Source organism: Astatotilapia calliptera, chromosome 18 (assembly GCF_900246225.1).
Source record: "Astatotilapia calliptera chromosome 18, fAstCal1.2, whole genome shotgun sequence".
Lineage (NCBI taxonomy): Eukaryota > Metazoa > Chordata > Actinopteri > Cichliformes > Cichlidae > Astatotilapia > Astatotilapia calliptera.
This window is the reverse complement of record NC_039319.1, coordinates 5761086-5785807: the sequence shown is the minus strand read 5'-3', so window position 1 is coordinate 5785807 and position 24722 is coordinate 5761086. Positions and strand designations below refer to the sequence as shown.

The 24722-nt window shown below is 39.4% G+C and overlaps 1 protein-coding gene across 2 annotated transcripts in view; it reads right to left on the bottom strand.

Annotated features, from left to right (window-relative positions):
- LOC113010403 (receptor-type tyrosine-protein phosphatase N2-like) overlaps nucleotides 1-24722 on the bottom strand; it is a 233130-nt gene that overhangs the window by 145302 nt on the left and 63106 nt on the right. For both annotated transcript variants that reach the window (XM_026149408.1, XM_026149409.1), the window contains 2 exons: nucleotides 17408-17494; nucleotides 5267-5346 (listed from right to left, as the gene is read on the bottom strand). In XM_026149408.1, the coding sequence (XP_026005193.1) occupies nucleotides 5267-5346; nucleotides 17408-17494 (167 nt within the window). The remainder of the gene's footprint in view (nucleotides 1-5266; nucleotides 5347-17407; nucleotides 17495-24722) is intronic.

The following is a 24722-nucleotide window of genomic DNA, read 5'->3' as shown; positions in this document are numbered from 1 at the left end:
TTTACATGTCAACACACAAACCATCCTTCTGAGATAAAAGCAAAACACTGAGCAGCCACCTATTGTCTGCAGCTAACAAAGCAGGCTTCCTTTCACTTAAAAAAGGGGGGAAAGTGATGGCAGAAGAGTCTAAACCTGACCACTATCAACAGAAGCTGTCCTAACAGTGAACAATCACTGAGACTGCAAAGCTTTTCGGCATGTGTGAGTAACTATCTTCACACCAACAGGCATTATTAGCATGTAGGCAAAAACAACTGCTGGCAGAATAAAAAAAGAGAGTAGAAGTCAAGCGAACAGACGGTGAAGGATCAGGCTATCTCAGCTGCTCTCCTTCTGCTTTAAGTGCTAATTGAGCTGCCCGCTGTCCTGACCCTGACCCCCGGCCTATTCACAGGGTCCCGTTCTCACGACCGTGACGCACCGCTGCAAGTAGCCCCTGGGTCCTCCCGCCCACCCTCGGCCGGACAATGAGGGTCACCACCTCGCTGCCCACCATCTTGACATCCACCCCCACGTTTGACAATGGCCTCCGGTGGCCTCGGAGTCTTTCACAATGGATGGGCGCCCATGACAGAAGTGGTAACGTGGCTTCTTAAAATGCAACAACAGGTCTGGATAGCCTGACTGCACTAATCGGACCTTTTGGCACCCAGGGGCCGAGGTCAGAACCAATCCAGTGTAAGAAAAACAGGATCCAAGAGATTAGCTTTAAAAGATTTTTACATAATACAATTTAACTTAAGTATGTTTTTTTTCCAATTACATCTACTTGAGATTCAAAATATTTTACAATTTTTTTTTTTTTACATTTTATAGGCTTATAAAGTCACTTGTAACACCTACTAATATCATCTCTTTTATTTATGTGTATTTATGTGTCAGGAGAACCATGTAGTATAATCTGATGATTTGGCCACTGGGGCAAAAGCTAATTTTGGGGGATTTCCAGCAACCATAGTAGCCAAATTTTGTCACTTGTCACAAACAAAATTAGAAGGTAACTCATTAAACGTCAGGCAAATGTCCAGTGGGTGTTAGTAAATGTTCTGTGAGTGGATTCTTTACCTGCGTGCAGAATAAATGCTGCTCAAGTATGAGCGGTTAATAGGCAGACTCACTACGGCAACCAAAAGTCCCGATGGACATGTCGACATGTCCATCTACTTACAGAGGCTAATGCATCAGTCACAAAACAGCAACCATATTACGATAATGCTTAAAAGAAAATTGCAGAATTTTGGTGCAGTGTTCTTTTTGTAAATATAAACTCTTACAACCCCAATAACACACCTTATTCTTATGCCATCTTCATATTTATGCTGTTTTCTTCTGTAAATGAATAATAGAACAGACAGTAAAACTTAAAAGAAGTGGATTTACACACCTGGCTATGCCTGAGTGGTTTTATTAATGAAGTGGAAATGAGAATGGAAAATTGCAACTCTAAAAGGAATAAATGATTTTTTTCCTCATGCAAAATGTTTAATTTATGTAGTTATGTAGCTGCCTATGCTTGAAAAAAATATATTTTTTAAAATGTAATCATAAAAAATGAGATTTTAAATGTTAAAATCTAAAATAATGAATGAAGTTAGTGTGATTAGCTTATCAGGTTTGAGTTGATATGGTTGATTTTTATTTGATATTCTCTCGTTTGATTCGATTTTTCAAACCTTTGAATATCTCCTCCGTCAGTTTTCAGCGTTCTCATGATTCAATTGTGGATATTCAAATTACCCAGAGCAGCACATGCACTCTACAGCCCACATTAAACGATGTGAATCCTCCTTTCACCATAATTTTTGTGCTTTAAACATCTTTCTGGCAAACAAATGAGGTCTTCGCACAGATTTGATCAAATAAAACGGAACGATTTTAAACACAGCTGCCATAAGCCTTCAACCTAAACACAAGAATTTGTGACAGAGGAGATGGAAGTCCACTCTCTCCCCTCTGCTGCTGTGTGACTATAAACGATGATAAAACGACGTCATTACAATGGCCGTGTAAAGCTTAATGTTTCAGAAAAGCACTATAAGCCACGGCTAGAGGGGATAATGTACGCTTTGGGATGGATTGATATTCTAGTTGAATATGACAAACGACACTTTAAAGATGGCCCGCCCACACTATTGCACTTTAGCTGAGAGGACGCCGTATTTCATTTCAAGCACGTTCTGTCAAATGTTTGCATTAATAACAATCGAGTCTCATCCGTGACCCCGCAGAGCCACCGGGCGCGGCGGGCGGGAAATGAGAACGCCAACAATAGCACTTAAAAACAGGAGAGAAGCCGTTGCATAATCAGCGTGTGCGTCTGTGTATGGTTGGGGTAAAAAGAAACGTAAAAGCATGTGCCCATGCAAGGAGGTGGGTTTGCAATTATCAAGCAGGATAAGAACTAAAAATAAAATACTCATTTAGGTTACTTTAACTTACTTTGGTCCGATTTCCTACTGTGGGTGATATTTGCATGTGTGTGAACTGGACCCAAGGAGTATCAGGAATGTCCCCTCTCTCCCTCTCCCTCTGGACTGACAGCTTAGCTAATGGCAAACATTCCTTCTTTCTTTATTCCCCACTTCATCAACACCTTCGCCTCATTACTGTGAGTCACACACTGTAGTCTGCTGAACACACACACGCACACTCTCACACACCTTCACAATGTCTCTTCCCCTGAATTACACTGTGATAGAGAGTTCCTCTCCATGTGACAGAACAGCTTGAACCGAGTCGTTTTGAGTCACAGGATCTTGAAACAAAATCAGGTGGAACTTCCTTTGTGTGCTTTGGAAAGCAGAAGGTGGTAGACAACAAATTTCTGCTGATAACGAGCGACTTTGCACTCACAACGCCGCCCTTGTGAAAACATTTACACACCTGATTTCTGCTTGTTTTAATCTTCTCCACAATCAACAGAAATTACACCTATTATGATATTAGCAATAGTCACAACTGATGATTTTGCATTTATTACCATTTTTCTAAACAGAGTTCTGTGTTAAACTGTGCAAATTAGGCAAAGATCAGACTCCACATCAAGCTTCCATATTCAATCCATCAATGCTATCCAACAAACCAGCCTGGTTTCACAGGGAAAAAAAGTCAGGTGACTATGACCTCTCAACTTTAGAATGCATAGAAATGATTTGTAATGTGTTCACATTATGTGCAGCCACCACAGAAACAAGATTCAATTAGGGCGTTTGTTGTCTTGGACACACAAATTGGCTGGTTCATACGAGGTAGCGGCACAAAAGACCAATAAAATTAGCAGTGGCGGGGGTGGAGCTGCTAAAAACAAAGAGTTGCACTTTGGAGACTGGGATATGAGTCTCCTGTTGGACCACTGAGGCAATCTTGTCAATATTTCAGTGATTATTAGAATTATTCAAACACCTGAACCATTTCGTTCAGCTTAGACACTGAAACTAGCTGATGAAGGTCAGGAAAGAACATTTTGGGGCAGACTTACCTGAGCTGAAACACAGTGGTAAAGAGAAAAAACAGCACCATTTTCCATAGGCCACCTACTGTGATTGTTGTGTAAAATATGTGATGGTGTTGTCACCCCCACCTGAGATGGTACTCCTTATACTGGCGACAAAGACCTCGGAGGAGAAGCTTTTACCTTTAAGCGGTGACGGCATCTAACCCATTACTCATTTGAACCCATTATGTGCCACCTCCGTTTAGTGCATGTGAAGAGTTTGTGGCAATTTTTACATTTTTCGATTAAAAATAAAACACTGGTTCCTTCAGCATCGATTAATAAATCCTTCACGAAGGTAAATGTCTTTTTTTTTTTTAATCGTGAGCTGTGATTGCCGTTTTTTTTATACAGAGATCCTGTAGAACCTTTGGTTTGCTACCTGAGTCCCTCTTCCACACGGAAAAATTCACTTTATACCAGTGTTCTTACTTGAAATGTTCTTAATTCTTATGATGTTGACTCTTTAACTAAAAGTAAATAATCTCTCTCGGTGTGAGTTCCAAAAAGTAAAATGTGATGTATGGTTGTAAGTGCGTCATTTTGAACATTTTGGAGGAGGTGACTCATGCATTATTCCTCCAACTTACTTGCAGTCAGTCTAATGTGTGTGAGCATGTTCAGGGAAAGCTAAATGTGAGAGAGAAAGGTACAAAGGCAGCAGATGGTAATTTTAGCAGAGGCAAGTAGGGGCAAAATTAGGCTCCCTATTGTATTTTTACTTCTTTAATGAGATGTATTTCTTGAAAAAAAAAAAGTTTGTGGAGAAACATACCTGTTAGGAACAGCTAGAAACTGCAAACAAGTGGCACATTAACGAGCAAGTCAAAGGAAGTTTAAGCTTTACACAGAAATCTGCTTATGCATCTTCAGAATCTGAAGGCAAGAAAAAAAAAATGTACTGGCTGATCTCATGCTATGTACTGACTCATTAACTCTACTGCAGTTGTACCTTTTAGTTATTTATAGGATACTAATTGTCCATCTTATTATGTCCCATTTAACATTTAATTATGCAAACAGGGAAACCATCAGCTATCATCTGACGGGTTGATAGTTTTGTATGGCAGACTGCATGTATCGCCATGGCTACTCCATAGCCTGCTACCAAGTTATAAATCATGCATAAGTCACTAGCCCAGGGTTCTTAGAACAACCTGGCATTAAACAAGTAGTGTACAGTTGGTATTTTAAGCTTTTTATCCAAAAACAGCAACATGCTGAAGCCCTTTGATGCTTTATTACAGCAACATTTAGTATAACCATGTTAATCATGCTGGTTGGTTGGCTTTAAAGTTGTCCAAAAGCTGATTCTTCCTTGTGAGAAAACTTCTGTTTTTTTCTTTGTGTGGCATTAATGAAATAACTCATTCTCCAAACACAACAAATATCTGGTGTCCCGGTCTTGTTTTTTTCTAGCTTGTTTATTTAGGCACATATCCAACTCTTCGGATGGATTTCCATGATGGAGGCAAACATGGCTGCTTGAAGATTTGTAACAAAACAGAAAACCCAGCTGGCTTTCTTTCAAAATGGACCAGTACCAAATACTTAGCCAAAGTGAACACAAAGGAATTGAATAACTTGCCACAAAGTGCCTGCGTGGATGTGGCAGAATACTCAGTAGGAAAAAAAAAGAATTCTTGGAGGAGTCATAAGTTTTGAAAAATGTTCATCTGGGGCCTCAGGTGCAGCAGCAAGCCAATGATAATGGGTTGTCTTTCCCTCTGTCAGTATAAAGACAACATTACTCAGCCAAGGAGAACCTACCAGCCACGTTGGCCACATCTGCGGTGCTGACGTTCTGAGCGTTGGGACTCACTTTGAAGGTCACAGCCGGGCCCACCACCCTGTGAAAGACACACATACACACATTTAGAAGCTTTACAAAAGGCATCTTCTGAATCTATTTCCCTTGGCGGCTAGGTGTTGTTTTTCAGACACCCGCAGATAAGAAGTTTTGCTCATTAAAGCTCAGCCATACATGCACTTGAGAGAAAAAAAAAATGCTTCAACCTGTGGCGATCCTTTAGGCTGCTGCAATCCCCATCACCACAGCGAGATAACCTCTTGAATCTCAATGTAATGCGCCCACTGGCATTTAAGCACGCAAGGAAATGAAGAAAGGAGAATCAGGATACTCTGATACGTGATTCTCAGAAGAGCAAACACATTTCCAGCTGCCTGGTTTATAATACATTTACATTTTGATTCAATATATGGTGACTGTGATGCACTTTGCCATGATAGATGTAAATTCAAGGGGACAGGAACTAAGAGGTAAAAACAAAGGCAAGAATATGAGCAGAAAAAGAAGCAAAAGACATATGTAGTCCTTTTTAGGGTGCTTTGGAAAGAGCTTTTTTTACCCTGTTCATCCAACATTTATTCCAATAAAGCAGCTTGAATTGAAACACTGAGGGAGAGACGCAGAGAAGCTGGGTGGTCAGAGGCAAAGCGGAGTCTCCCAATGTGATTAACCTTTTGTTTTTCCTGCTGTAATTCAGACTAAAGGCCCAGCAGGAAGATATATTACGAAGTCCCCCACCAGGATGTATTGTGCGCCGCTAAAGGAAGTAACTGCTGCTGTAACAACACTGTTATAAAATATGGTGACATCATTAATGGAGCAGGTCCTATCCTAATGCTGCCGAAAAAAAACGTGTTCAAAGTGGTTTCACATTGATGGATTTAAATTGTTTTCATTGGTGCTTTTGAGTGCATTTTGCAGACTGTGGGGTCGGCCTCTTCTATTATAATAATTAAACTAAAAGGATCAGCAAAATAATTAAGAGAAATGTGCAAAATAAAAGCAGATTCACCTTTTGTACAGAAGCCCACCGCATATAATGTGTCTTGACTCTGTACTCCTTTGTGCTTTGCACTTCTGTACGAAATGCACTGCATGCATAGACCTATTGAACCAATGTTCTCATGCATTTACAAGCGAAATCAATGTAAAAATATAAGATTTGTCTCTAAAAGAGTACATTCTAACACAGTCCATCAGTACAGTGTACAGTACAATTTAGCCAGTCTCTACACTCTAAAAACCTCAAAGTGTTTACTTTTCAAACCTTTGTAAAAGTTGGATGACCAGCCTTCATTTAACATTATCATGAAGTATTTAAAACTGTTATTGTGGGATTTTAATTGGGTTTCTTGAGCCCAGAGGCCAGAATATCAAAGAAAAACATGAAAAGCCCAGACTCATATTCACATGTTGTTTTACATGCAACAGTAATTCTACATTATTTTAACATATAAGCTGCAACGACAACTAATTAGATGAAGTCGAATTAGTAATCCACGCATGTGATAGAAGTGTTCAATAAAAGATGTACATTTACCTTTACTTTTCCACTACACGCTGCCGTGTTTTCACCACGTTACACATATTTGTACTTTCATGTTAACTTAGCAGCCAAAGACACAAAATATTACAAAACGAGTCAGTCTGTCCCAGGAACACCACACAACACAGCAGCTCATTTTTCCGACCATTATTTCTCCTCCGAGGTATGAGGCCGATATATTTGTCACATCTATGAAGTGATTCATCAGCCGGCACAGGCACACTCTCCGTGTGTGATGAAGAGGTAAAATCGCTCATGTTGAGTTGATCACATATCCATCTGTCGGCCTCTGCTACCCAGGGCAGCGCCAGCACAAAGACACCACATTGACTTTGAACCTTGTAAATAACCTTGTCACTCACCGGGCAAAAGAAGCGCACAGGAGGTGATTTTATATCTTCTATTGCTTCAATTTATCATTTTTCAAAAAAAACCCAACATGTATTAACGCAGCTTTTGACACATTGTTTCTGATGATCGCAATGCTAAAAGCTTTTGGCCTTACACCTCGTCTCTCAATCTGTAGAGCAACACACTTTAATATAAACTTGAATCTAACAAGCATCCAGCAGCAGCATCATGATAACTAATTGCAAAGGCAGAGGGAAGGCGGTGGGGGTGGAGGCACTGCAGATATATCTGGTGTGCTAAACTGAAATCAAACACGCTCCCAGCTGAACAAAAGAGTGACAGGGACCCTGACTACATGACTGACAACTGAAGCAAACCCTGTCATACTGTAAGTGCTAAAACATCATTTTAGTCTTTGACTGAAGGAATAACAACACCTGAACGCGCCTGAAGACTGAACCTTAAGAAAATATGTACCTCACTGAAGAGAAACGTAACAAAGTGAGCCTGAAAAGCTAAAATCATATTTTTAAGGTCGGCAAATCTTGAAATAAATCAATAGAACAGTATAAAAACAAACAAATTTAGTGATTAAGAAATGTAAAAGCTTACACAGTACTTTACACACTGAATGACTTTAATGCTCTAGATAACATTTAAAGCCATCACATCATTCAGATGAAAACAACAAACAGCACTATATATTTAAATGATGTGACCATAAATACTAGAAATAGCCAACAACAACAAGAAACTCTAAAAATAAAGTGCAATAGAAACATTTGTTGTTGTAGAAAGAAAGAAGTGCATTTCTGTTTAAAAAATAAAACCCTTATTGTGCAGGATATGATACTTCTCTGCAGTAGTCAGAGAAGTACACAGACTTTTTAGTCAGCTGACTTTTAAAATTTAAGAGTTATGAGCAGTCGCATTTGTCAGGATTCAGTTCAAAGAGGGAACCTAAGAGACCAGAGACTACAAAAATAATAATAATAATAATAATAATAATAATAACAACAGGGGGGAAAAAAGAAACTAGCTAAGCACAAGAACACAGAGAACTTGAAAGGAACTGTAGCAGGTGACCTGACATAACACAGAGAGAATCAGGACTACTTTACATTATTACACAACTATGACTACAACTATTAAGGGCGAAAACCACAATGCCAGAAAACACAAAGAACTAAAATCATTCGCCGAAAAAATATAAAGGAAAAGAAACTCAAACCTACAAATGTGTGGACCACATGCTTAAAAACACTTTGGAAATAGAGCTGGTGTTAACTTGTTGTTTTTACTGTCCATTTACTTAGAACGCACAAATTTACAATCATGCTCAGATGTGTCAGAGTCAAGTCAAACTATATGAACAGCTCCAGTTTCACCATCAAGAGTAATGACATTAATATAATGACTTTTTTTAAAGACAAGAAAAAAAAATTGCATACAGACCATAATACACACTGAAATGTATATGCATATCGAACATGAAGTGATAACGAGTTGGATTATTTTAGCACAGAAAAAGGACTGTGGAAGGACTCTGCAGGACAGAAGCTGCAGATTAAAGTTTATATGGTGTGCGAGTTTTCTGTCAAGTGCCCAAGGGGTAAATAAGATAGAGGTATTTCATTTGAACCTTAATGTTCACAGTTGGAGGAAAAGAAAGTGTCGGCTTTTGAATGCATTCACTATTATTTGAGTTATTATTTCACTTTGCTTGCTTTGAGGGAGACACATCCTTTGTGATTTTGTTGATTTGTGCCAAACGCTGTGACAGTTCTTAAAAAGGTATGATATAAAATATGATACAAAACACTAAGTGTTCACACCTATGGCCTCAGTTTGTATCCAGTCTGTCATCATCATCATCATCATCATCATCCTCACATCCAGACAGTTCAGGCCCACTCTCTCCTCCTAGTGGCAGCTCTTAGATATGAACCTTCAGCTCAGACACAGACATTACATCACCCAGACCCTCATGTTTCAATAAAATAAATAATTTTTTTTAAACCTCTAGTCTACACTCACTGATGGTTACACAAGAGCCATCATTATTCGGCAGCCAGCTACAGTCAAAGGCTCTGAGAAGCCACCCACATCAGCACTTCCCTCCCGCTCACCGCGTTGCCCTCAACCACTACCAGGCCAACGTGGCAGCTAAAAACATTTCCAAGGCCGTTTTGCTGAAAGTGCTCACCGTCAGTATTATCTAATCAGTATTGAATTGTTCCAAATGAAATGTAAGGGTGTGAGTCACTCTCCAGGTTTGTTTTGTGTCCTGGCACAGTGTGTAGGCTCACTTTTATGATTCATACGTTGCCAGTGTTGGAAGTTTTGCTGGAGGCTCGTCGAACCGCTGCTGATCTCTGGCTGCAGCCCCGAGAGGAAATTGTTAGAAAAGGGAAGTTTTGTTGTCTTTTCAGTGGCTGAGGTTTCACAGGTCGATGACTACTTTGTTCAGAGATACTTTTGTTGTTTTAATATACGAATCCAATTTCAAAGAAGTCAGGACACTATATACATAGATAAAAAGAGAATGCAATCATTTGCAAATCTCACAAACCTACATTTTATCCACAGCAGAACACAGGAAACACGCAAATGTTTAAGCTGAGAAAATTCTTTTTGAATTTGATTTCAGAAACTCATGTCAACAAAGTCAGGGCAGGGACATGTTTACATCTGGACATCTGGGACATGATGAGACCAGCTGCTGGACCTGTGGGAGAGCCCAGTTCTACTGGACTCTTCTCCTTCAAAGTCGTGCTGTTGTAATAGCTGCATTATGTGGTCTACCATTGTCTTGCTAAAATATGTAAGTCTTGTCCTGAAAAAGCCATGATCTAGATGGGAGTATATATTGATATAAAACCTCCGTATATCTTTTCAAATGATCTTTCATTGATTTTGCCTTTCCAGATGTGCAAGGTGCTAATTCCATAGGCACTCATGAACCCACAATCTATCAGAGATGCAGGCCTTTGATTGAGGGCTGATAACAAACCAGATGGTGCCTCTCCACTTTAGTCCTGAGGATGGTCCTTTCCATGCTTTCCAAAAAGAACTATACATTTTGATTCATGTGTCCACAGAACAATGATTTCTGAGTCTGTGCAATGAGTTCCATTAAAGAATCATCCTCATTTTTAAATGCAGTCCTACCCAACGATCCAAAGAGTGGCATGGCTCCAATATTGATTTTTGGCTCTCTGCTTAGTGCACAGAGATTTCACCAAGATTCTGTGAATATTTAGATTATGTATCAGAAGATGATAAAATATTTAAAATCTTAACAATTTTATGTTGAGGAACGTTATTCTGAAAATATGTAGACCTTTTTGTCAGATTACAGATACTCTGCCCTCCTTTACTTCAGAGGAACTCTGCCTCTCTAAGATGTTCTTTTTCAATCCAATTTTATTTATACAGCACCAAATCACAACAACAGTCGCCCCATATTGTAAGGTAGACCCTACAATAATGCATACAGAGAAAACCCCAACAATCATATGACCCCCAATGAGCAAGCACTTTGGCGACAGTGGGAAGGAAAAACTCCCTTTTAACAGGAAGAAACCTCCAGCAGAACCAGGCTGAGAGAGAAGGAAGACAGGATAAAATTTTATACCCAATCATACTACAGACATATTTCGAATTAACCTAATTAGTTGGAACATTTTCCTTCAGCTATTTCCTTTGAGTACCACTTAATTTTTAAGCCTTTCCTCTGTACCAACCTTTTGAAACGTGTTGCTGCTGTCAAATTTAAAAGGAGCAAATGTTTTTCATGAAATAGTAAAACATCCAGCCTTTTCTGGAATTGGGGCTGTACTAAGCTGCTGAGGCTGTGTAAGGTGTCTGCAGTGTCCCTGCATGGTAAATGGATGAAGTTTGCGCAGTGGATAGAGGTTAGGTGTATGAGGGGCAGATACAGGACTCTGCAAAATAAAGTTAGTTCGTGGAACTAAACATTTAACACCAGCTTCTAATAGCAAACATATTTTTTCTGACAAAAAAACAAAAAATGAACCAAAACCAAACCCCCTTTACCGACAACCTGGATAAGGATAAGCGGAAGAGAATAGATGGGAAGTTTTCTACTTTAAAAAAAAAAAAAAAAAGTAGAAAACTTCCCATAGAAACAGTTAAAGATTTTTTGCACTTGAACAAACTTCATCAAATATAAACCAAGAAGGATCAAAAGTATTTAAAACCCAGAAGTAGTATTTTTTTAAATTAAGATGGCTGAATAAAGCAGCTGGACATTTCCACAGGTTATAAATTTATATATCACTTAAACATTTGTACTGCTTTAAAAAAAATTATTATTTTTCAAGGATTTTTTTGGTTTAAGGAAACTGACCTGATAGGTGCAGGTTCAGCTAGGCCAGTGCTATATGCCATGTTTGACAGGATATGTAATCTTACAGTTCCTGCTGATACAAATAAAGAAAAAAAATCCTCCCAAGGCTATACAAGTTTTCTCAGAGAACCACAGAACCTCGCTCTGTCCTTCAAACTGATAAAAGCAAATCAGATAATCTATGAAACCCATAATAATACAGCATGTTCTCTCTACCACACTACTGTAACGAGACATTAAGGCAAATAAGAAAAAGCTACAAGTTTATCACCTATACCGACAGCTCAAACAGATAAATACTACAACTGCTATCTCAAATACTTTTATAGCTCAAAGCGAAATAGGGAACTAGAGGGATATTATATCAATTATTTCTAATGCAATATCACATCTTATTTTAGGACTGAGTTTACCTAAATATAATAAATAAAGCTGTTTAAATACCACAATACTTTATAAGGTAAAAAGTATTTGAGGGTAAATTTAAAAGCAGGGATAATTCACTCGTATTTGCATTTGATGGAAAAAACGGTCCCATAAAAGGTGTTCGGATAACTTACAAAGACTGCATACAGAATAAGATGAGATTTCTATCATTAAATGTATGCAATGGGAAATATGATATTGGATACAAGTAAATGGATATTTTTAAACTATCTGCAACCACCAGTTTTTAGTGCGGTTTCAGAGTATGGTGTTGGAAACCACAGGCAGGCTGAGAAATTAGTGTCAGTCTGAGCCCTATGTTCCTGAGCTTATTTATTCCATTTAAGGTGACTGCTGTTGCCACAGTGGCGAGGAGCCGGGCAGCCTTGGAAAATAAGCGTGGTGCATCTGACAAATTGTCTAGGCGGCTCCCCCTGCTGGGCTTTCACTGCGCTCACAACAAAAGAGACCCCTGGATTTCTCTCCCTCTCTCTCTGCCTCCCTTGCGCTCTCTGTATCTCTCTCTCTCTCTCAGTCGCTCTCTCGTTTTCTCTGCCTCCTATCCATCACTCTCCCCACTGTATAGCTCCCTTCTTTCATTCCCAGAATAGGAGAACAAAGACAAAAGGTGCATTAGAACAGGGGAACAGTACGGGCCACCCAGGGACTCAATGCAGCAGCCGAGCAGCACGGCAAGGTGCCAAGCAACGACGGGGGCCAAGCGGAGGGGGTGGAGAGAAAGAGTGTGTGTGTGCGCGCGTGTGTAGGTATGCATGTGTGTGAATCATGCGACCCCAAGCCACCCAATCCCCACCTGTCCACACACTCTCACAAATAGAAGACTGTAGACATGGATTCCTACTCTCTCTGCTTCCCTTCAACCCAGGCCGAGTTCAATTCAATTTGGACGTTGCTTTATCAACAGTGAATGGAGTTACACTGTACAATGCAAGTATAAAAAGCAATGCTTTCCTAGTACTTCTATCCATTTAACAGTGTCAAAATTTCACCTCTTAGAAGACAAACACCAGCCAACATGAACTGAAAAACCAACACCAAAAAATATGCTGTACTAACAAGATAACAAATAATCCAAACTAATTCTACAAAGCACCAAATAAACTGTGAATTAGCGTCCTCGCGCTAAACTTCAAAGGAAAATGCATTTTAAGTAAACTTCGTTGTTTTGTTTCCGGAGCTTTCAGTTTTATCTTTTTCCACCTGTTCAGCTGAGTGTTACATTATATTGTGCCCATCGTGCACCACACTCGAAAAAGTGAACAACTGAGGCTAGAAGTATTCTTCATTCTACCATTTTTACAACACAGACTGAGAATTCATACACAGGTTTTTATCTCACCATCTCATTTTTAAAAAAACAAAGGGAGTAGATTAGTGACTGATTGATGTTTTTTGAGTTTGGTCACCTTTAAGGATTTGTTATCTGAAATAAACAGTTGACAATTTCACATTTGGACTAGTATAACTGTCACCAATATACTGTAGAAAACTACACAGACCAGAGTTTAGGTAAACTCAACGCATTAGATTGTGTTAATCAATGTTATTTGAGGCCTAAAGACTGAATGAATTTTGCATTATAACACAACACATATGGAAATAATCAGGCAGATATCTGACAGATAATTTCAGAACAGCCACTGCAAAAGATCAATCTCCATTTGCTGAATATGGCCTTGAATGAAGTCATGGTTCAATACTGAAGATCTGTTTGCTCAGTTGCGTCTTTATTCGTCTGCAGGACGTGTGAGTATTTGCTATTCCAAGTGTTCGATTTTCTTCATCGCTTCTATTTTCCAATGCTGTCAGGATCCCTACATTGACGTCACGTCCCAGTTGTCTTATGAGCCTTCTGCCTGCCAATCGGTCCTCGAGCCAATCGGTCTGTGGACCGGGACCAGGCTGTATTTGTTATCAACGTGCAATCTGCCGCTATATTTACACGAGACTGAAGAGCACTGAACATTCGGTAAAGAGATGGATGTTGTTGTTGTGGTTTATTTCAGTGTCGACTGACTCATGTAGTGCTGTGGAATGGCAGTTCAGTACAGCAAAAAAAAATAACCTGGGGGAGCCCTGCCCATTATCCTAACTTCATCTAGTACCATATTCCATGAAGATGTCTCTCATCTCTTTGGTTACCTCAGGAAATGGTGCCAGAGGCATACTTTTTCCTTATTGGTTCAAATTTCTGTAAAAAAGTAAGTGAACCCTGAGTTGGGTTAGTTTGTGTAATAAAGAGCCTTCGGAAGATGCGGACCTCCGGGTTTTTAGCAATATCTCAATGTTCTCAGATCTCAGCAATTAAGGGAATGGTCAGGAGATCAAAGTTTTAATTAACCTTGCAATTCACCTATTTTCACATTTCAATGATCAATCTCAGGCTGTAAAATCCTATTTAACTGTGACCAGACACATGTTTATTCACAGATAAAATACAGCAAACACTGTCTGTAGGCTGGCTATAATCCCCAACAGTGTGTTCATATCCAAACCCCCACAGTAGCAATTGTTTTGCTGTTGCAGCTCACAGCATTGAGAATTCAATTGATACTCCATGCAAAGTCACCTGTGGAGGGGAAAGACTGAAAGGGAGGGAGAGAAAGTGAGGAGGTGCTGAGGGGGCATAAAGTTACTTACAGAAATATAGAAAGGACATACAGACTGAGACAAACTAAGAAAGCAGAAACCTGAAGGAGGGAAGACGAAATAGGAATAGGTAGAGGCAAAGACGGAGAAACGAATAACAGAATGATCGAAAAACAGAAAGACACATGGAGAGAAAGAGTTCAGGCAGAGTTCATTCTCATTAATAAATGATTGTAGTCAACGGCTGCTCGTCTCTAACACGTCAATACCGTCGACCAACAACGCTCATTGCTTTATTACCCCCTCAGAGCAGGAAAAAATGTTGACAGAATGAAAATAAGGCGACGTCCTTGGGTTCCTAGTCTGTAAGGGCACTGTTTTCCCTTCCTTTTTTTTCCCCCACTTCTGATTTTAATGCTTTCTGCCACTCTGCTTTGATCCCACCAGTTTGCCCTCTCTGATCCGTCATGCTGGAGGGTAACTGTGGAGCAGCCGACGCTGCTCATCTTCTACTGGGAATATTTGAAGAGTTTTAGTATGTGATGCTCGCCCTTTGAGAAAATTGCTGCCCACTCCAGCCTACAGGTACGAAATGGTTGTTGTTGAGACGGTAAAGCAGACTATGGATGTTGTGACTCATCTACAGATCTTTGCTCATACGGTCTCTGGTTTGTTAGAAGGTTGAAGTGTTGCTGAACTGAAAAATACTGAAGTGTTTTCTTGATGTTGTTCTCATTTCTATTCAGCGGTTTGGCTGCCTGACAGCTGGTAGGACTACATGTCCAGAGGCGCCGCTACATTACAGGGCAAAGAGAGCTTTAAACGACATCGTAAGCATTTAAATGTTTTTATTTTTAGCTTCTAGAACAGAACACATGGCTGAGGCTTTGAATTGTGGGTGTGCGCACCTGGATTGTGAGGACAAATTCGTTAACAAAGACACACTGCGAAGAACTGGTTTAAAGATAAGCAAAATGAAGAGTTAGGCAGGTAGTGGGGATAGTTACAAGTTTGAGACGATTTCGTAGTAAGGGGTAAATAAGGACCTGGTTTTAAGTTGTATTAATCATTGTATTTACCTGTAAAAGAGCTAAACCATGCCGGTAAATGAGTCAAATGACCCCTCAGGGACACAGTGGTTAGTGATGGAAAAAACAGAACAACAATGTCTTCCCAGCTAGGATTCGTACTGCTCAGATTAATCCAATATTCGCTTGTCTTCTACAGTAGTTTGATGATAAGGAACATGACAGAATCATCTGTCTCGAGCTAACACACACTGCTCCATCTTTAGCGGAAGGGAGGCTGGGTGTGTCTGGACATAAAGGCCATAAAAGTAAGAATCAAGATTTTAAACTGACACCTACATTTGATTAGAAGCCAGTGTAGATGCTTTAACAATGGTAAGACATGACAGAATTCATAAGAACCTTTGCAAAAGAATTTGACAGACTGGAGGAGATTATTAGATGCTTTAGACCAGGAGTGTCCAACTTCAGGTTTTAGGTGTGTCCGTGATCCAACACAGCTGATTTAAATGGCTAAATTACCTCCTCAACATGTCTTGAAGGTGTGTTGACCCAGGGTGAGATCTAAAACCTACAGGACACCGGCCCTTGGGCCAGGAGTTGGACACCCCTGCTTTAGACAGAGCATTACTACAATCTAAGTGGAAGGGGATGAAGGCATGAACGAGCATCTCCAGTTCAGTTTTTCAGACAGCAGTCCTGAGTTTAGCACTATTTCTTAAAAGTCAAAGATGGAAGCTAACCCAAGATTCTTTGCGTTAGCATCTACAGTGAATGAGAAAAAGCCCAGACACTGTCCAATTTGAATAATACTTATTGGAGCAAATAAATAAATAAGAGACTGTCTTGTTTTCATTAAACTGCAAAAAGTTATTTGCTATCCAACTATTAGTTGCATTAAACCAATCAACTAAAACTGATAATTCATAAGGTTTGTATGAGAGATACAGTTGAGCGTCATCGGCATACAGATTACTGGAAATGGTTTTGAAACTTCTAATGTGATCTAATGGCAGAATATACAATGGAAATAAATGGGGGCTTAAATCAGATCTTTGTGGTGCAGCTCATGATAAATTTGAGCACTGAGACTTAAAGTGTTTTATCAAGAAGAAAAGAAGTGAACAAATCCCCGACTTGGCTGGATATCCTTACCATGTGGTTCAACATGTGGATTAAGATTTGATGATCAAGTTGCAAGAACTTTGCGGTCAATTCGTGGTATTCTCTTGCTCCGTTTTTAAAGATATGATCGACACATTATTTAAACCAGTGAATCAGACTGGGAGAAATATTTACTCCACAAACTTGCAGTGATTAGATGTGAAGCCTTAAGTTGTTTCTGGATCACTGAACGACAGGCTTTATTTCAATAAGAAAGTGTTCAGCTTCTATTTCAGGGTTTTTGCTTGCATGCAGGAAACGTGTCACCTCCAGTGTTCTAGCTCTGTTGTAAACAGACTTTCTTTATTGGCATCCGAACTGGAACAGGTGTGACTTGATCATTTCTCAATAGGAGCGGATTATTAAGAGCCTCAAATGCAGTAAACGTGCCAGTTTGTGGTTCTTTTTATATTCCTTTAATGCAGTGTGAAAATGAAATATTTAAGCTTTGAGAAAAAAAAAATCACATTAGGTTAGACTGTGATTTTCACCCCAGACTCCAGTAAGAAAAAGCAGCATTAACACAGTGAGTGCACTGCTTTGTGTAACCAGAAGATTTAAAAAAAAAAAACCCAAAAAAACAAAAAAAAACAGATGTACATACGAGAGCTCAGCGAAATCAGTCATCTGGATTTTCGCCATTCTAGCCAGGATCTTCATCAGGTGGAGGCCGTCGTCTGTCTGGAGCCCACTGATGATGACGATGAAGAAGAAGAGTGCAGGGCAGGAAGAGAAGAAGGGATCAGAAATTAAAAGTTAAACATACAACAGGTGCAATTTACTGTGCAATTTGTTTTTAAAAACAGGCTTTAAACAAGTTATTTTTCCTTCTAGTGATGTATCAGGTAATTTTAAAGGTTTTCCTTATTTTCTGTAGATTGCTCTTCACTGGTGATATTCCTAATATGGTTATTTTAGACAAACAGCTGTAGGTTTTAGCACATAGGCCCCGCCCATCTACCACCAAAACCATCTTTTTGCAAGGAGGAGCCAATCAGAAGAAAGGTGTAAACAGATGAGTGGTTGCTGGAGGTTGCTGGCTATGTTTAGGTGAAGTTGATCCGAAAGGTTGTGGTGCACAAAATAACGTCTTTGTGATTGCTTTGATTAGCATCTAAATGCCTCAGCTGGCCGTTCCGTGAAAGGAAGACACCAACTTATCTGCAAACATGAACAGTCTCAATTTCCGGTTTATGTCCGCTCGCTAAGCAGAGCAAGTGCTGCAGACAAGTCGGGATCTTTCATGCAAACTACAGGTAATCTGTGACTAAAGGAAAGTTTTCCAGCACAACACTGTATAAATCTTTACAACCAGTTTTACCTAGCAACTGCCAGCAACCCCTAGACAGCCTGTCGTGGGGTTATTGACTAGTCTCTAGGAATATGTCACTGGTGCTTCAGCAATTGATTTCACAGTAACTGCAAACAGCCTCCAGCAATTCACATTTTTCTTCAGCACGCTCTGGTTTCCAGTGGGTCACTGACTGATCCCTCAGCCCATGTTAGTGGAGTCTTAGAAAAAGTGAACTAAGGGGCTGAAGAGTACTCTGAAGCATGAATCGTGCAAAGCTATCAGAATAGGTAAGGCTTGAACTGGTTTATGTAGAAATGAGAGAAAATTAAAAGTAAATTCTTTGAAGATAAATGTTTAATTGACATTTCTTAAGGCAAGTGAATGGCAGAGAACTTGAGCGTAAATAGTATGGAGATGAAGAGCAAAGTGTTAAATGCCAGCGGTCCCCAACCCCAACCTATTTATGTCCTACAATATTTTCACGGACCGTGTTGTGGATAAATACAACAAATAAAACCAGTACCAAAAAAGAAGAAGACTTACCCATAACACACGGGACAAGACCCAGGGAAACAGAGTTAACAATAAAACGATTAAAAAAATTATGATAAAAACCCTGAAAACTATAAATTTCACACCCGAGCCTCAATTCTCGCAGCCCGGTACCAAATGACTCAGTCTGTGGCCCGGGGGTTGGGGACCGCTGATCTATAAGACATACTGGACATGGGGAAGTTCTCCAGACATATCACTGTATCATTAAACCCACTAGTTGAAGGACTGAACCAGAAAATACAGACAAAAGCAGTTTTCCACAAAGCTCCCAGGTGAGTTCAGATAAGTGTGAGATAGAGAGGTGGGAAGTGCCGTTTGCCAGCGAGGTGAACGCTGAAGAGGTCACAAAGGTCACAGGCAGAAAGCTTGATATCACTGCCCGCTCCATCATTTTATGCTTTACAGCATTTTCTAGCACATAAAATTACTTTGGCAGTATTCAACAACAAAAACGACCTGTTTTGTTCACAGCTGAGGATTACCTCGATCTAAAAGAAGAGAAAAACACTTCATCCTGAACCCTGATCTGCTGTTCTGGCATATATGCATATTTTTGGATAGACAGCCATATTAATGGCATTGGCTCATACTGTTTGACACATACTCTACAGCAATAGATTTTAACTACTTTAAATCAAGTAAAGCTGATGTAATCCTCCCAACACAAATTTCTTTACTGGATATTTTCAAAAGCAAACTTTTCTTTTCTTTATTTTTAAAGTAACTTAAGAAGGAAACATCTATGCTTCTATAAATGAGAATGCCATCTGTGCAGCCTTATGTGTCTGACATTACAAATTAATAGTGTGAAAACTTCTTAGACATGTTATGATATATATGTTTTGATATATCAGAATGAGGACCCAGATGCAGACATGAGTGAGTGAAGGAACAAACGTTGAATCCAAAACTTTTTTGTAAACAAACAAAAGGTGACTAAACACTCTGGGAATAAACAAAAGCTAATTCAATAAAATGGTAAAACTAAAGCAAAGATTTAAACGATTAAAGGAGCACAAGGGAAATAAGTGAGGCAAAAATAGGCTAAAGAATACCTACTAATGTGACACAGGTGAAGCCATTAAAGGCAGGTAAAGGCAAATTTTTGAGGAGGGAAAAAGCCAGAAGGAAACCAACAAGGAAAACAAATTACCAAAATAAAATAGGATGTGACTAGAAGTAACAGGCGAAGCACACAGACACAAAAGGTGTAGTTAAAGAAACAATGCTATGACAACAGAAATGCCAATCCAAAAAGCATGCAATGTCAATTATGTCCGCAGGGAGCTGACTGTGTTTTGAGTGAATAGTGGGACCCAAATGCAGACACGGTAGGAGACGGAACCGAGTTTAAACAAAAGGCGAGCCGTTCATTTGGCTGATAAAACGTGAACACAAAAACAAAGCAAGCGTGAACATGGCAAAACCTAACCTGACACCTAAACTGGGAAATAACTAAATAACTATGAAAACTGTGACGAGAGACATGGAACTGAAATAAACCGAACACGAACCTGATCAGTAAGAATGACGTGAAACCAAACAGACGACCTGGCAACGACTGAATCAACACACAAAAACTAAATACACACAAAGGTACACACAAAGGGTGATCAGAGGAAGTGGAAACACATTGGAAAACCAGCTGACTGGAATCACATCGTGACACTAAGCACAATGAACAGAGAAACAAGACTTTCAAAATAAAACAAGAATATAACGGGATGCAGACATGACTCATGACAGGTTAAGAAACACGAAAACATCAATTTGGCTTTAAATGACCTCTTCTTTAATACATAGTTTTGCTTTTGATGATAACGTAGTAAAATTTAGACGGGGAAACTCACTGACATTTCACCAAACCGTGAGAATAATGGCAGCGAAATAAGGGAATAACAAATTAAGCACTAAATTACCAAAGCCTCTGTGCATGCTTAGGGCCAATGGGACGGGGAGAGGTTGTGCGTGGCATGTGTTTGCATCTGTGAGACCATAATTAAAGCTCAATATCCCAACTCCAAGCTAATTGCTTGCTGTCTGCTGTGGACTCATCTGACCTCCTCTAAGTCTCCTCTGTGGAATTCAAACAAGGAAAGCAGACGCTTCCAGACATCTGCAGGATATCTGCACATTTCTGGAAATACAGCTTAAGCTGAGAAAGAGTTTTGCTGCAAACTGTGCAAATCACTCAATTTTTAAATGCACTTAATTACAAAAATTAGCAGCTGTCTCCGTCCTTGCATCTTGAACTTTGATGTCCAACACTTGCTGGATTTCAACCAAAAAATGTTTTCTTCTCTTTCATCATTTTTAGTTTACTCCATATTAAAATCTTTACTCTAGGTGTCTTCCTAGCCTTATGATTTCACATGCACTGGACATGTGACCAAATAAACAATCATTTATGATCAAATATGACTGTCAGCTTCAGAGTCAAATCCAAATAAAAATAAATAAATTGCAGCTGTTTACAGAATTTAACATCTTAGGGATCATGAGTTTAACTGTTTTCTTTGACTATAAGAGAAAATGACTGAATGTGGCTGAATTACAGTTAATAAAAATGAGACTTGCTATGTATGAAAATGTACTGACAGCCTGTGATTTGTCTCCCCTCTCAGCCTGGAGAGCAGACAGCAGCTTCAACAGCCCACAGCCTGAGTCAGTCTTCACTGTGCAGAGCAGCTGCTTCAGATCTGACATCAGCGATCGCTCTGCCTGCAGATCCTGAGTGTTGATAGCTACAATGGAGACCTCACAGCAGCTTTTACATTAGCTCTGCAGCATGCAGGGTGTTGGGTTATGATCCCACTCAGATACGACAGCCTGCCTCGGCAGGATTTCTTCTCACAGAGAGACGCTTTGATTATTTTTATTCTATATTTCCTTCCATCTCACTCTTACACAATTTCAGGGAAAATGGAAACTGATAACAGTACAGCAGCAAGTACAGGCCTGTACTTGCTCATCTGATGATGATCTGGCTTTTTGATGGAGCAACAGCTGGACAAATGACTTTGAATCCAAAGGCAATAATTACCAAAGTTGAGAAGGAATTTTTGCACAAATACACAAAAACAACAGGATTATTCTCTGTGCTACCCTGAATTCTATTACTCTAAAAAAGTCTAAACAATTACTGGATGATCTAATATGAAATTTAATGAAGATATCCATGGACTCCTGAGTATAAACCCCATTTGATGACCTTTCGTCTAGTGGTCATTGTTTTCATGTCTCAACATCTACTGCGCAGGGTTAGCACAAGACATTGTGCAAATGTTTTATTAGACAAGAAAAAACGAATTTGGATATCAAATTATGTTTTCCATTTTAAGCATCAGTAGGGAGGGATGGATACTTGACAGGTACTATACGCCTCAACTCAGGAGCTGGCACCGTGTTTTCCAGATTCAGATAGCAATATAATTTCACATCAATCCATTTATCCATCAACAGCTGCATTGTTTTTTATTTTGAGCTTAAGGACTTTAAAATTTAAAAAGCATCAATTTTAAAGTGTAATGCACATGTTACAAAGCTACATCGGCAGCATTAATACAACATTTACCACCAGGTTTTATAACAGTACTGCTAAATGTCCACACAATGCTCTCGCCTTATCATTGTTTACAAAAGATAGTAACAGTCTACTTAGAATGCATGAAGGTAGAGGAGGGTAACTACTGGTGATATACAGGGGACGAATATCAAATTCATATGCTGATACTATTCAAACTGTTATTATAACTATTTTCAGCGTGAGAGTAGTCAAAGTACTACTAAGTTCAAACCTCTCAAACCTTTTAAATGTCTAATATTTAGTTTATTCACAGCAAAATCAATTAATCTTCCTGCAAACATTTTTTGTGTATTTGTGAGTATTTTCTCACACAGTATAACACATGTGTAGGACAAACTATTTGGACACTACTAAACTTCCAGGAAACAGATGGTCCAAAATGGAGAAAGTTACGCTCGCTTTTCACTCCAACGTGTAAATAAAGGTTCCTTGGTCATTATTCGAGTAGTCCAGAGTATATTGCTCACCAGGAAAATATGATCTATCTATCTTCTGCAGACCCCAGTCGGATTCCTGTTGTTTGGGGACAGAAGAGCCTGAGGAGAGGATTGCTGCATGTAGTAATAGGAAAGCCAGAGGTTTCACTGAACAAAAGAAAGGCTATTTCTTCAAACATCAAAGACATCCCTTCCCTTCAGGGCTTCTCCACTGATCACTCTACTATGAGCTGCCTCAGCAAGTACATGAGAGTGAATCAGGAGAAAACCAGTACAGGCAGACTGTCATGCCTAAGTGTGATCAGTAATAATGACAACTAAGGAGAATGCTGTCGGTAAGACGGAACAAATGTCAAGTCAGCGGCATGAAAAATAGAAACAGAGACGTCAGAATAAACAATTTCTGTGAATTTCTGGATATAACATATAAATACATATGGGGCCAACAGAAAATGAAAACTAAAAAATTAATTAAAAAATGAAACCTCCGATGGTCTACAGAGATTTTGACTTGTATCACGAGTAATTGGAAACATTACTCGTGATAACAGTTAGATAACAGGTTCAGGTTAAGGCAACAAATTCTGGCTGGAATTTGATCATCAAATCATCAAATTATAGATTATCATTAAAGGAATTACACTGGAGCTTTTTATGCATATTTTTACATCAAAGTACTAATTAGAGTGTGTGTGTGTGTGTGTGTGTGTGTGTGTGTGTGTGTGTGTGTGTGTGTGTGTGTGTGTGTGAGTACATGTTTAGACATCTTTGTGCGGACAGAAAATTGGCACGCTACTATACTTGTGGGAACCAGTCCCTGTCCCCATGAGTTAGGCATTCATTTTTTAGGCTTAGAGTTAGGGAAAGCATAATGTCAATCAGATATCCTCACTAAGATATGAAAACAGGTGTGTGTGTGTGTGTGCGTGCGTGTGTGCGTCTTGAGCACCAGGTGTTTTCCTCCAGCTGTCATGAATCACCCTGTCCTCCTCTTCCTCCTCCTCCTCTTCCTCCCCTCCCCAGGCCACAGGAGGAGATGATACTCTAAAACCACCAGGATGCTCCTGCTATCAGCTTTCACCTCAGACGCTGCGCCAAAATGTCATCACATCGATCTTGTTTCGCATGTGGCCCTGCATTTCATATATTTGTATTCCTACTGTGACAGCTTTGTTTTGGAGAGGGACTCGACCTCAGTACGGAGCATTTCAGTAGCTTTAAGCCAAAATATGAAAAACGTTTATTCAAACAACCTCAAATTCAGCAACGCATTCACTAGAGTTCACAGCCATTCAGCGGCCCAGCTTGAAGTGAAGAGGAAAAATGGTTGTTGAGTTAAACAATTTTACTGCGAGTTCTTAAATTATGAGTTAGGTGTGCCTTTGGTTAATGCAGTGTTGAAGGAGTTACAGTACTGAGCAAAAGTCTTTATTTCTTAGTATTTTGCTTCCAAGCATCCAGACTTTCTTGTAATCTTTTAAAGATGTCTTATTAAGCTACTTAACACTGATCTGTGAATCATTCAAGAATAAAAAGGCACCTAATTCAAGAACCAGAGTTCAGGCTGAAGAACAAATGTGGTCATACCAATTAATGACTTTCTTTTGTACCATATTTCCATGTGTGTTTACATGTTTCAATAAACTGCTGCATGTATTTCCCATTTCCCTAATGTCTAATGTCACCTCAGAGAAATGATGTGTTTGCACAGTACTGTATGCAACCATGTTTGAGGAAACAAGAAGCATCTGTGAATTATGTATCAACATTAAATGGTGTTAATACATAGTTTTTGTTATTGCCACTAGTTAAAAAGTATCAAGAGATATTAGTGGATTCTTTGATCTAAAGAAACCCTAAAGCTTGCTGACTTTACTGCTAAATCACAGTATGACATGGAGCAGTCAGGTACCTGGCAGCACAAATCAGATGTTCTTTAAAAGCTAGAGATGACTACTGGTGGCCCAGACTCTCACTGCATTCCTCTGCTTTTATCATCTTCTGCTTGTTGTTTGGTTTAATACATTCGTTTTCATCACTCTGTCCC